This window comes from Macrotis lagotis, chromosome 2 (genome assembly GCF_037893015.1).
Source record: "Macrotis lagotis isolate mMagLag1 chromosome 2, bilby.v1.9.chrom.fasta, whole genome shotgun sequence".
In the NCBI taxonomy this organism is placed as follows: Eukaryota; Metazoa; Chordata; class Mammalia; order Peramelemorphia; family Peramelidae; genus Macrotis; species Macrotis lagotis.
In genome coordinates this window covers 244,838,534-244,852,618 of record NC_133659.1, presented here as the reverse complement: position 1 = coordinate 244,852,618, position 14,085 = coordinate 244,838,534, and the positions used below count along the sequence as shown (strand labels likewise).

At 39.8% G+C, this 14,085-nt stretch overlaps 1 protein-coding gene across 1 annotated transcript in view; it reads left to right on the top strand.

Moving 5' to 3' along the window:
• NTN1 (netrin 1) overlaps window positions 1-499 on the top strand; it is a 346,673-nt gene extending 346,174 nt beyond the window's left edge. Inside the window, exon 7 of the mRNA XM_074225607.1 lies at window positions 11-499. Coding sequence (XP_074081708.1) covers window positions 11-339 — 329 coding nt within the window. The 3' untranslated portion in view covers window positions 340-499. The remainder of the gene's footprint in view (window positions 1-10) is intronic.
• The last annotated feature ends 13,586 nt before the right edge of the window (window positions 500-14,085 follow it).

Genomic DNA, 14,085 nt, shown 5'->3' with positions numbered 1-14,085 from the left:
TTTCTTCCAGCTGTTCAGATCCATATTTTGAAGGCTGATAAGGCCGGGGACTGGTGGAAGTTCACAGTCAACATCATCTCCGTGTACAAACAAGGCACCAGCCGGATCCGAAGGGGTGACCAGAGCTTGTGGATCCGCTCCAGGGACGTGGCTTGTAAATGCCCTAAAATCAAAGCCTTGAAGAAGTACCTGCTTCTGGGAAATGACGAGGACTCTCCTGATCAGAATGGCATCGTGGCTGATAAAAGCAGCCTGGTGATCCAGTGGAGGGACACATGGGCACGGCGGCTCCGGAAGTTCCAACAACGAGAGAAGAAGGGGAAGTGTAAGAAGGCCTAGTGAGGAGCAGCCTGAGCTCCAGTGCCAAGAAGGCGTGAAAGAGAGAATGCGTGCAAGAGAATGATTGAGCGATGGCGTGTGCGGCTGCTTTGTGTAGACCCTGGAGCAGACAGAATTGGAATGGGGATGGTGGTGGATTTCACTTTCTCATGGGGCTGGGGCTGGGGCTAGGGCTGGGGCTGGGGAGAAGGGAAGGGAAGGGAAAGAGGGACTGGGAATGCCCTCCTCCTACTGGGACAGACGCCACTGAATGCAAAGCAAGCAGCCATGGGAAGTTGGGACCTAGCCGAAGACCTCATTATGGCAGCATCCCCTCCTAACTAGTACCCCCCTTTAGGTGAGGGGGGAAGAAAGCCACATATACCCATAATTGTGGAAACCTGCAAAAGCTGCTGGTTCCAAAGCCCACACACACAGGAACAGGATGTATATGCCTGAAGTCAAGCCCAATGCTTCTGCAGCTGCTGCTGCTGCTGCTGCTGCTGCTGCTACAGCCTGTCCACACCCCCCCCCCCCTTAGTCCCAAGGGGCCTGATATTGGATGAGAATTCAATCAAAGAGGACAGACCATGCAGGAGAGGTATGGGCAGGTGACCTTTCCTTAATGGGTCTCAGTTTTCACTTGGTAAAATGAGGATGCTATTTACCTACCTCATGGGGCTGTTTAGAGATCAAAAGTGCTTTCTTTCCAAGTACTAAGTATTATTATCAGTGAGAAGTCACTGAGTGTGTGTTGTTCACTTTGCAGACCTGGCTAGGATGGTATCATGCAAAGGCTTCTGCCTGAATCTTTGAAAGATTGGGGAAGAACACTTTCATGTTACTTGACTTCAAACGGAATATTAAAATCTTGATTTTGGCATTGAAGCGAACTGTGGTATGAACCAAAATAGAATAGCTGTGAATTCTCAGTCTAACAACCTAGGTGATTTAACCAAGGGTGGGCTGGGTTCCTTAAGAGCAAAGATCTAAGGTATAAACATCCCAGTATCCTCCCTCTACCTATTCCATTTTCCCTGACATGCAGTTTCCAGATCCCTCCACCTTTGTGGTGGCTTTGCACTTGGCCCTGTCCTCTCCCTTATATCCATACCACCATAGGCTGCCCCAGAATATTGACAGCCCTTCCAAGATTGAGGAAGCAAGGTGGCCCTTACCTCTGTCCCCAGGGAAATGGGAAGTTAAATCAACTGACATACATTTATTAAGAACCTATTATTATATAGCCAGGTAAAGTTGTGTGGGTCTTGGAGCAAGCAGGTGTCCCTATCAAAGTAGCTCAGCTCACACTCACTGTGCCAGTGTTTGGAAAGGGTATGACCTACCCAAGGTGCTCAGTACCCAGGAGTCTAAGAAGAATCACTTTAGAGAGGCCCCGAGTTGGGTGGGCGGCCTATGTTGGTTCCATCTCAGACAGAGAAGGCCTGGACCAAGAGGAGTCAAAGTCAAAACCTCCCAGATCGTTTCCACTTTGGAAACTTGGAACCAGCCCCTTTTATAACATTTTCCAGGAGGGGCGGGAAGGGGGAAGGGAGCATTTCTTGCCTAGTTTTACAGCAGTAACATTATTTATGTAATGACATCAGTTCCCAGAATTCAGTGCAACTGGAAAGTGTCCGGAGAGCAAGTGGAATGGTGGGGATTTCGTGGGCCCTGGCCCTGGGGAAAATGGTTTGCTAGGCCAGAATGGCTAGGAAGGTCTACAGAGAATAATGCCTACCTCCTCTAGCTCTGCCCCTAGGTTATATTCCCTCTTGGCAGGTTCCAGTGCCTCATGAGGGCTGTTAACCTGGCCAAGGACCAAGGGATCAGGGCTGAGGAAGCCTGCATCACCTATCTAACATATCTCAAAGCCCCTGAGATCAGAGCCTCATAGCTGCCCATGGACTCCTTTCAACCTAGTCTGACTCCTATGGGGTTGAGCACATGGAACTGGGTGCCACCATCCCTTTGAACTATTCATCTATCTTGAGAGTAGTCCTTTCTTCCTCTGAGAAACCTGTTCAACTAGGAGGACTGACAATAAGTCACAGTGTCCAGGTGAAACCTGAATTCTTACCATTTTGGAGAGTCTTATACTGGGCCTTTTTTTTTGCTATTCTCTCAAAGCATCCCCAAATTTTACCATGAATTCCCTCCCTCTAAAATGTGTGCTCAACCACTCCTGGATCAGAAATACTACATAGGGACCTGATAAAAATGACTTTCTCTTATTCACTTTTCTGGATTTCAGGGCCAGTTCTCCCAAGGTCATTTCCAAATTCACAGAAACTTGAATTAGAAGGGACCTTAATCCTTTTTAAAACATTTGACTAGCTGTTATCCAGGCTTTGCAATGAGAGGAAACTCATTATTTTTGAAGCATCCCATTTCTGTATAGTGCTAATTGTTGGGAAACATTCTATCAAACCATATTTGCTTCTTTGCAGTCCCTACCCAATGTTCCTAATTTTGCTGTCTAGGGTCATGCAGAACAATTGTCTAATCCCTCTTCCACATGACAGACTTGCAAATAGTGGAAGACAGCTATTATATTCTTTCCAAAACTTTTCTCTACACTAAACACTTCTAGTTCTGTCAACTGATCTTCATGTGACATGATCTCAAGTTTCTTCACCATCCCACTTGCCCCTTCATTGGACACTCTCCACTTCACAAATGGTCTAATTAAAGTGTGTCAGACAGAACTGAATCCAGTAATCCAGATGTGGCCTGACCAGGTAGACATTTCAAAGTCCTGGATACTCTGTTTCTCTGTGCAATCTAAGACTTGGCTGCCTTTTCACATTGTGGACTCTTGTTGATTTTATAATTCATCAAAACTCCCTAAGCAAACTTTTTTTTCAGATTACCTACTATCTTATACTTGTGAAACTGATTTTGGAGTCCAGTTGTAGATATTACTATTTCCCCCTTTTTCCCCTCGCTAAATTTGGCCCAGTGTTCTGTCTGAGATTTTTTTTTTTAGATCCGATATTTTTTGTCATTCAATATTTGAGTTGTGTGACAGTGTCATGCCTCAACCTTGTCTCTTTCCCGGGAACTGTATCAAGGATGATGGTGGGACTTGGGCTGATTGACTTTCCCTTCCCTTTCCATATTTGTCACAGGAGGGGACTGTTTCTCCATGACCACCCAACACCCAAATCTGAACCTCCTGCAGTGAGCACCCCTGGCAGTAAAGAGAGTGACATTAGTTTGAATGGTTGTGTATAGATTCAATTTAATAGGGAGTCTTCTAATTGAATTGAAAAAGATAACAGCTATTTCTTAACATCACCATTAGGGCATAAGGATCAAGCATTTCCAACCCCAAATCTCTGTAAGAAGCTTCCTGGGTTCTAGAGCTCCATGCTATAGTCATCCAGGGAGGGATATTTCTTTGTACTATCTCTGCCCTGCCAAACTGATTGTGGGAGATCTTTGCCTCTGACTGGATGAACCCTGGGGCATCTGCTTTTCCCAGCAGAGTTGGAGGGGCTGAGATTTGGGAGAATAAGAAAAGATGTAAAATCATTAAGAGGTATTCATGGCTGATCAGGGATTAGGAATAAATGAAGGAGCCTGATGGTGATGAATTGAACAAATATTTAGAGGACTGAAATCCCTTTATCCAAGAATACCTCTGAATCAGTGAATAGAAGGATGTGTGCTAAGACACATACAAATAATTGATCTTATTCTCATTGGGCAGCCTCTAAACTCTTTACAAAGATGTTGATTTTCCTTTTCAACACAAGAAATTTATCTGTTTTTCCCTGTCCTCTCCATTTTTTCCCAATGGGTCTCAGCTTTTCTCAAGGTCCTTGTCTGGATAACAGCAGAAGCTATGAGTTTGTTGTAAAACTCCCTCATTAAAGACTAAGATAACTTAATCTAGCCTAGGGTTCCAAACAGACTGGTTGACCATATGTCAGCTATGTTGTGGAGGAGATTCTGACATGGATTGGGAGGCAGGATTAGACTGACCTCTAATCAGACTTCTGATGGAGGAGTCAAGTTCACTCCTCAGGGCTTGAAGGCAGATTGCAGGCCTTGGGCCTGGAGAGTGAGGATCATATGCTAGCCCTTAGAGTCTTAGACTCTGGATGAAACTCAGAAGTTATTGTTTAAGCTCTGGGATCCACCAGAAGCATGCAAGGGATACTGAGTTGTAAACAGAGCACAGATAAGTTTCTCCTAGGAACTCAATGCAAAAAGAAAAAATATAATCTTATTAGTTCCCTTCAGGGAACCAACCCAGATCCTCCCAAATTCCTGCTTTTGAGCCTTTATTTTCTCAAACTGATTTAGGGTTTTGTAAAAGTAGAACCAACTGTCTGGATCTAAGCTGCCCCTTCTTTGGGTCAAAGCCTCCTGAATACATGGGAAGTCATGAAACTCTCAGTCCCCCTATGCTTAGCTATTTCTGCCCAGGACCAGTGATCAGCACAGCTATGACTTTTACCAACTAGCTATGGTCAAAGTCACTTAGCCTGAGTGGGTCTCAGTTTCCTCATCTGTAAAATGAGGAAGCTAGACTCTTCCAGTTCTGACATTCTATAACTCCACCCAGAAATCCTGATTGACCCTGGCTCAGCATCCCCATGAGCATCACCTGGTACCTCCTGTGCCTAGTTATGCTATTCTCTTCTTGATAATAATTTGCCTTCCTTTTTTTCAGTTTAACACCCAGGGAGTATAGTTTGAGTACTCCAGAGACCCAGAGCTTGCAGGTCATCTTCACTGTGGTTAGTTTGGTTCAATCCTGTTGCTACCCATTTCTGTGGCTGTAGATGTGCTGGTAGCTTTAACATGCTCAGCTAAGTTTTGTTGGGCACTGCTGCAGTCCTTGTAATTTGATTTTCAGAGTGAATGTGCTGTCTTAACCCCACCTTTCCTGAATGTAAATGAATCATGCCACAAGATCCCTCTGGTTCCAACCAATAGAACAGAGGGAAAACCAGGCAGTGATAGTGATGATCCCTACCTGCTTATGGGATAGCCCCAGTCATTAGGCTTCTGGGAAAGAGAATGAAATAAAAATTGAGGAGCTCCTGTTTGTGTAGTTAGGGTTATACCTAAAATTAAAATAGATTTTTGGAGAATTTATTAACCAGAAATATTATGGTAGGTATTTAAAGAAAAACTCATGAAATTAGTGTTAAAAGAAAAATCCCCAGTTATACTTTTTCTTACCCAATGGGAGCTCAGTGGGTGGTCTGGCCCCTTTGGCCAACTAATGAGCCCCTACATTAGGTACAAGTAGTGACACTAGGAATTAGGAGGGGATTGCTTTGGAAAGGGGATATCTGGCAAAGTGGATAACAGGGAATTTTCTCAATCTTACCCTAGGCTGTATTAAAGAAAAAGCCCTTCTAAAATGACCATCCACTTAACTACAAGATGTGTGGTGTAAGATGAAGATACTACCTGGGAAAAAGGCAGGGCATCATTTTACCTACTGAGCAGGGGGCAAAGATGGGCACTTCAGTTTCTTTGGTATTAGGCCAAGAAAGCCTTCAGAACTGATTGGAATGGGTTGGAAGAGGGGCTTATCAAAGTCAGAATAAAGAGGAGACTGGGAGTCAGCCTGTGTTGTCATTGGCTTCAATTTCAACCTGTGTACAAAAGGGTCAGTCTTTTAATCAGATGTGGCACATCGGTTAAAATGACTAATGAAAACAGAAGAAACCTTTGACTTCATGGGTGAAACAAGTATTAGAAAATCGTACCTAGCAAGCTGCAGAACATGGTGAGGCATAGAAATGTAAATGAAGGCCTTTAGCTCCTCAATGAGGAGGTCAAACACACAGGAATATATTCAGAGGGCTAAAGTACCTACATATTCCTGCAAGCAACAGATGTGCACACACTGCAGGAGAATTTCAATGTTAGTGGGGTTCCTCTGTGCCCCTCCTCCCTCCCCAAAACCCAGCTTGTTTTGTGATTGAAGTTCTCCCCTGTCCCATGCTCCTGGATGTGCTACTTACTCTATCTTCCTTCCACTTGGATCCCTTTCTGTGTTTGATTTCTGTTTGAAATTGTAAATGTATAGCTGTGACCATGGCATACTGTTTGGGTCAACGTTCCTTTCCAATGCATACTAATATATTATGGTTATTATATATGAATATATTTAATGACATGGGAAAAGTTGTGGATTTTCTTATTTTTTTTTAAGTTTTGTTGTTGTTGTTAGTTACAATGGAACCAGATGGAGCTTGTAACATGGGCCCCCACTTGGTAGAACTAAATTCAGAGAGCAGTTGAATAAACTCTTGTTACACTGTCCTGTTCGTGGATCTTTATTGGTAGCCTGATTCCAGCTCATTTGTCTGGGGGTGGGCATGGAGAAGGGAGAGTGCTGTGGAGGGGACACTGGTTTCTAACTCTGAAGTGGCACAGAGACACTTTTTTCCACATCTAGGAACAGGATAATAACTTCCTTGCTCCCTTCCTCTAGTCTGGGGCAATTTGGTTTCATCCTTCAACTTAGCCATACTGCTGCAGATTGGAGGAGCAACAGTTCACCTTTCATTTCTCTTTTCAAGCTGAAAACAACCCTCTTCAAAAAAAAAAAATTAAAAAGCCCTCAAACTGGCTTTTGAAGCTTTCCATGTTGTAATACAGGACTGAAAGGGAAGGTGCTGTTTGGAGGATGCAGAACAAAGAATAATGCATCTAGTATTCTGTCTGCAGCAGCAGATGGGAAAAGACCCTTTTAACTCAATTCAGATTTTGGAAATTGTTTACTTTTGAACCAATAAAGTAATCTTTTTAAGGTCAATTCAAAATTCACAAGAAGCTACCAAGAACCTCTTAAAAAAAAACCTTTAAAATATGCTTTGTAAGAGGCTTGCTCAGAGGAGTAAGAACTAGTAAAGAAACAAATGCACCAGGAGCTGAGCTCACTATTTCTGCACAAGAGACTATATTTAAACCCCCCCACATGGTTGTGATTTATTGATTAAATAAACAATTCAATCATTAGGAACACATTGTGCTGCCATGCAAATCAGGGCTAATCCTTACTAGGAAGTTATAATTTCTGTATCCAGCTGTTTTAACACAAGTCTCGGTGAATGGGCATGACCCTAAAGCCTCCTGCAATTCAGATTCAATTGACCCTTCTGAAGGCCTAGAAGGCCATATGTCCATAGCAAAGGATAGCCAAGATGAAAGATGAAACAATCTAGGGAACTCATTTTCAGTTATTGTAAGAATATGAACAGCATCAGGTCATATTCCTTGGAGAAACATCCAGTTGAGTTCAAGGTATCCTAAACCAGAGGTATCAAAACATGAAGCCTCTGGGCAGCAATTCCCAAGAACCAGATTAAAATGTAACAGGAAAATATTTAACAAAATAAATAAAAATACAATAAAACAAAGTAACATTTAAAAAACTAAGTCAATATGTGATTTACAGGGATCCTTATATAAAGTTATGTAGTCCCCATTCCTACTTGAGTTTGATCATTACTATCTTAAATCTTTCTGTGAACTTCATTACAAACTACAAATCTCCTTCCATCAAGGCAACTAAGTCATTGTCAAACCTGCAAGTCTGTTGAAGAAGCCAAAGGTAAAGTCAGTTCCCAAAAATTTCAAGTTTCAGAGGTTGAATTTCTTATTTTGACTATCTGTATTTTTTTAAAAATTTTTTTAAGAGGTTTGCAAATCGGTTGAAATTTATCAAAACTGACAACTCTAACCTTTAATCTAAAATTATTTGAGATCATGTCTAGTACTCAAGGAGTGCATTGCTTATATTCATCTTTTTTTTTCTGTGAAAGCAGATTTCTCCTTGGGAAATAACAGTCAGCTCTGGTGCCAGCCACTTTAGGAAAATATACAAGCAATAGACTGATTAATAGCACCACTGCCTAAAGGATCCACCTAAGATCAACTGAGGTCCTCAGGGGTTCATGGAAGGATAGGGAAAAGATCACCTATCTGAATCTGGTTTGGAAACCTAGCTTGCATTCCACTATTGTTGATGGAATTGTGGTTCTTCCTCAGGGAGAGCCAATCATGTGGGGAAGAAAAATGCTTCTTAGAATGATAACGCCTTTATCTTACACTTACCTCCAAGTCCTGCAACAGGCTTGGAGGCATCTTTGATATTTACTCACAAGGCTGCCAAGTCTTGTCAATTTGGTAAACCTTAGAGATCTATTGATCTTTGATCCCTCTCTACTGCAATCACCCTGGCCAAGATGTGGCTTTCCACCTATAAAAGTTGCTTTCCAATCCAATGTTCACAACACTTTAATCTTCCTATTCTGATCAAGACCTTTCTTTACTAAAAGCAAAACAAAAAACTGCTGTGGCTCCCCCTTGCCTACTGAATAAAGTATGGTTACCTAGTCTTGACATACAAAGTTTTCCATAATTAGGCTCAAACCTACTCTTTTTCATGTAACTTCTGACAAAACTAGACTATTCTCTTTCAGTCACTTCTTTTCCTGTCCCTATTCCATTGCATAGGCTTTCCCAAGGTCTTTCCCAACCATCCACTTCCATCTCTCCATGTCAAATGAGGATCAGTTTTTAAAAATTAGGTTTGCTTAGCCAAAGTAAGATTTTGTTTTACAATGTTACAAAAACAATCAGCTTACATTCTATTGTGGAAAGACAGCATATATATAAATAAATCTATACATAAGACAGCAACTTGCCAGAATCCTGTACAAGAAAGTGGAGCTTGAGCTTAGATTTGAAAGAAATGAGGCATCCTAAAAAGAAGAGAGAAGAAAGAAATTCTATATATATATGAGGGACAGGGAGAAGGAGGAAATGTTGATTAATCATAAATTCATACATTTAATATGTATGCATATGTTTAACATAATAATTAAACAACTACATTTAATCACCAGATTTGTTTTAGTTATTACTTAATACTTAACAGATTCTCTGATAGAGAAGCTCACAGAGTATATTAGCAGTAGAGTTAGAATTAGAATACAGATGTTATGAAAATAACAGGCTTTTGCTTAGCCCATCAGATTCTCAGTTTACCAGAATCTAACTGTTCTAGGTGATGGAACATCACCCCAAGAGATCTTGATCATTTGATGAAAACTCTTTAAGGAGGATTTCTCAGACATTCCTAAAGATGGATCTCTCTAGAATTCCTAATATTCACTCGTAAATACACACTGGGTTTAAGACTGATGAAAAATGGCACATAGTCATGCTCCTATGAGACCAAGTATGGATACAAGGGAAGAAAGAATTCTTTTTTTAAATTTTTTTTATTTATTTAAGGCAATGGTCTTATTTGCCCAAGGTCACACAGTAGGTAATTCTTAAGTGTCTGAAGCAGCATTTGAACTCAGGTCCTCCTGACTCCAGGGCTGGTGCTCTATCCACTGTGCCACCTAGCTTCCCCAAGAAATAATTCTTAATAATCAAGCCAGTAGGAAACAATTTAGACTGCTCTATCAATTTTGAGAACTTAGTGCATTATAATTTGGAGAATTAAATATGGCATAAGAATACTTCTGGAAGGTGGCATGTTTGTATGTTTGTATATAGTTTTGAATCATTAGCTTTAAGATGCTTTTAAAATGTGTTTAAAACACTGAAAGGGAAGAAATAGGGCCCATTCCCTTTTAAAGAGAATATGCTTGAAATTTCAGCAAAGCCAGTTATGTTTGCTTAATGCCCACTTTATTCTTTGCCTCTAAACCATCTCTTTAATTTTTTAAAAAAGTTTTATTGATGTGTTTTGATTTTTTACACTAGAATAATTTGCAAGTGAACACTCTAGCCTCTTGTCTACCCTTCTTTGGAACAAAGAAAAACTACTCATAAAACCTATCAACCCAAAGGACTCATTTGTAAAATATACAGTCCCAGCTTAAAGGATATAACCAGTTTAATAACTCTTCCTGTATAATTCTCAATTGTTTCCCAAAACAATTGGTCAGTCATAGATCTATAAAGAATGTGTCCAGCTGGGGAAGCTAGGTGGAGCAGTGGATAGAGCACTGACCCTGGAGTCAGGAGGACTTGAGTTCAAATCCAGCCTCAGACACTTAATATTTACCTAGCTATGTGACCTTGGACAAGTCATTTGACCTCATTGCCTCACGAAAAGCAAAAAAAAATGTGTCCAGCTTCACAGCCCATTCAAATCCTGACTATTCTTTTAACATTTTTGCAAATGTGATGGGTATGAGATAATACCTTGATGTTACCTTATGCACTTCTCTTATGATCTGGAGTATTTTTATACCTGGCTATAGACAGTTTTCATATTATTGGAGAGATGGTGGGTGAATATCTAGAAAGAGAAGTAGTTATATACAGAGGCTATTTCATATATACATACACACACACACACACACACAGTCATGAAGAAGATATGAGGACTCTAGCAGACACCAAAAGAATGATGTGGCAGGCTAACTTCATTTCTTTATTTCTCAGGATTATTAAAGGAGGAATCTGTGAATATAATTTATTTAGATTCTAAACCAAACTTCTGATAAAGTACCTCTTCCTATTCTTATGAAGATGACAAAATGTGGGTGACATAATAATAATATACCCACACAGACTCAGAACTGGATGGACTACTAGACTCAAAGATAACTTGTTGGGGGTGGCTAGGTGGCGCAGTGAATAGAGCACCGGCCTGGAGTCAGGAGTACCTGAGTTCAAATTTGACCTCAGACACTTAATAATTACCTAGCTGTGTGGCCTTGGGCAAGCCACTTAACCCCATTTGCCTTGCATAAACTAAAAAAAAAGATAACTTGTTATTGATTTACTACAAGACATGACAGGAGGTCTCTAGTGCACTGCCTCTAGAAATCTGTGCTAGGTCCTGTGACATTTAACATTTTTATCAGTGACTTGGATGAAGTCATGAGAATCAAATTTGATGATGGGAGAGAAGTTAACAAACAACAAAATGAATGGTTCCGAATAGTTTTTATATCAAAAAAGTAAAGAATTTAAAATTAGAAAAGAATCAGCTAACTGGGAAAATGTTTTGCAGCAACTTTCTCTGGCAAGCGTCTCATTTCCAGGATATAGAATAAACATTCAAATTTATAAGGAAAAAAGGCATTTCCCCATAGATGTGAAAGGTCAAAGATTATGAACAGGAAGTTTTCTAGTGAATAATAATAATAATAATAATAATAGTATTTATAGAATTCTTTAAAGTTTGCAAAGAGCTTTACTCATTTGATCTTCACAACAACCCTGTAAGTTAAACATTTTTTATCCCCATTTTAGAGATAAGGAAAGTGAGCCTAAGAGTTTAATCCACTTGTCTTGGACTAGCATAGCTATACATATATATATATATATATATATATATATATATATATGTATACATACACACATATGTATGTATTCAAACTCAGGGCTTCCAGATTCCAAATTAAATCACTAGAGAAATCATTTGGAAAGGTGGAATTAGGATAGCAAGGTGAAGGCAGGGACTCAATTGACCTCTTCCAAATTCCTCTCTAAACAACTTTAAAATAATGCCTAAAAATAAATTCCGGAGTGGCAAAATCAATAAAAGGACTGGGTGAAACAACATTCCATTCAAAGATGATATTGAAGGACAGTAATAAAATTCTGTTTCACTGGAGTAAGAGTGGAATACAGTTCAGCATACGTCACACCTAGGAAGCCAGCAGTGAGACTTTGTGCCCCAGGAGAATTCAGCAGCAAGTAACAACTCACACCTGGTAAAAACCAGCAGTGGACCTTGGGGGCAACCTCTGGAACTCAGCCCATAGGCAGTAAAGGAGTCAGATAACTAGTTAGAAGGAGATAAGGAGATAAGTGCTTTTGCTGGCATTGGTACAGGACTGTGTTTTATTGCCCATTTATGGTTTCAGGTCACAGACTTTGGGTAAGGAAAAACACTACAAGCACACTAGAGATGCCAGTCACTGGGAAGTAGGGACCCAGGTCACAGTTCCAGGGCAGAAAACGATACTTCTGGTCATTCAAAGACCAGAATACTGGTGAGGAAAGCAGTGATCACAACTCTCTTTAGATCACTTTGGAAGAACAGAAAACAGAACACTCCAAATAGCTCTGAAAATCACTGAACAGAAAACCTGAAGCTTTAGACAGTGCTCCCTTCATCCTGGGAGCAGAGCCTAACTTTAACATAAAGTTATATCAAGAAATAGGCCAGAAAAATGAGCAAACAACAATAAAGGAACTTGATCATAGAAAATTACTATGGTGACAGGGAAGAATAAAACACAAATTAAGAAGAGGACAACAATATCAAAATAGTAAATCCTAAAAGAAAAATGTGAATGAACTCAGGTCCAAAAAGAATTCATAGGAGAGTTAAAAAAGTATTTTTAAAAAATCAAAAGAGAGGTAGAAGAAAAATTGGGGATAAACATTAAGAATGATATTAGAAGAAAATAATATTTTAAAAAGACCAGATAGGTCAAATCATAAAAGAGAAACAAAAATCCATTACAAAGAACTCTCTAAAAAGCAGAATTGGCTAAATGTGAAAAGATGCACATTTTTAAAAACAGATTCATTGGGGGCCGCTAGGTGGCATAGTGGATAAAGCACTGGCCTTGGAGTCAGGAGTACCTAGGTTCAAATCCGGTCTCAGACACTTAATAATTAACTATTTGTGTGGCCTTAGGCAAGCCACTTAACCACATTTGCCTTGCAAAAACCTTAAAAAGAAAAGATTCATTGAAGAGAAGATCTTTTTAAAAAGTAGAATTGACCAAATGGAAAAGTAGATGCAGAAGCTCATAAACAACTTATTGTAGGATTTTGGTTTTTACTCTACTGTTATTTGCTTATATTTTATGTATGAATTCTTCCCATTTCCTTTCACAGTTATGGTTACAACTTGTGCATTTTCCCCCATCTAATTTTCCCCATTTATTCTTCTTTCTCTCCCTCCTTTCACCTCACATATTTTTGTTTTATACCACTTCCTCTCTCTTTTACCTTATACCTCATACCTTATACACTTGAATTTTATACCCAAATGAGTGAGCATGTTATTCCTTCTCTAAGTCAATTCTGATAAGGGCAAGGTTTAAGCATTGCTCACTCTGCTGCCTCCCCCCCCCCCCCCATCATTCCTCTTCTGCCCCTTCATTTGAGATAATTCACCCCATTCTATCCTTTCCATCCCTCTTCTCCCAGTGGAATCTTCTTTCTCATCATTTAATTTTGGGGGTTTTTTGGATATCATCTCATAATAGTCAACTGACACCTCTATCCTCTGTCTATGTATACTCTTTTTAATTGCCCTAATAGTGGAAAAATTCTTAAGAGTTACAAGTGTCATCTATTCTTTTAGGAATGTAAACAGTTTAACCTTATTAAATCCCTTTTCTTTTTCTTGGCAATACTTTTCTTTATTCATGTTTTCTGTTCACCTCTTTCATTAGGAATGCTCTATTTCACAATATATCAATTGTATATCAATTTTTTTTTGCCCTGAAAGATTATAAGCCCCCTAGTCCTTCAATGAGGAAGCTGCCAAATCATGTGACTACAATATTTGAATTGTTTCTTTATGCCTGCTTGTCATATTTTCTCCTTGGTCTAGAAACTCTGGAATTTGGCTGTAATATTCCTGGAAGTTTTCATTTTCAGATCTCCTTCAGGAGATGTGCAATGGATTCTTTCAATTTCTACCTTACCAGCAGGTTCTAGGATATAAGGGCAAATTTTCTTGATGGTATCCTGAAAAAAAAATGATATCTAGGCTATCTTTTAATCATCGTGTCT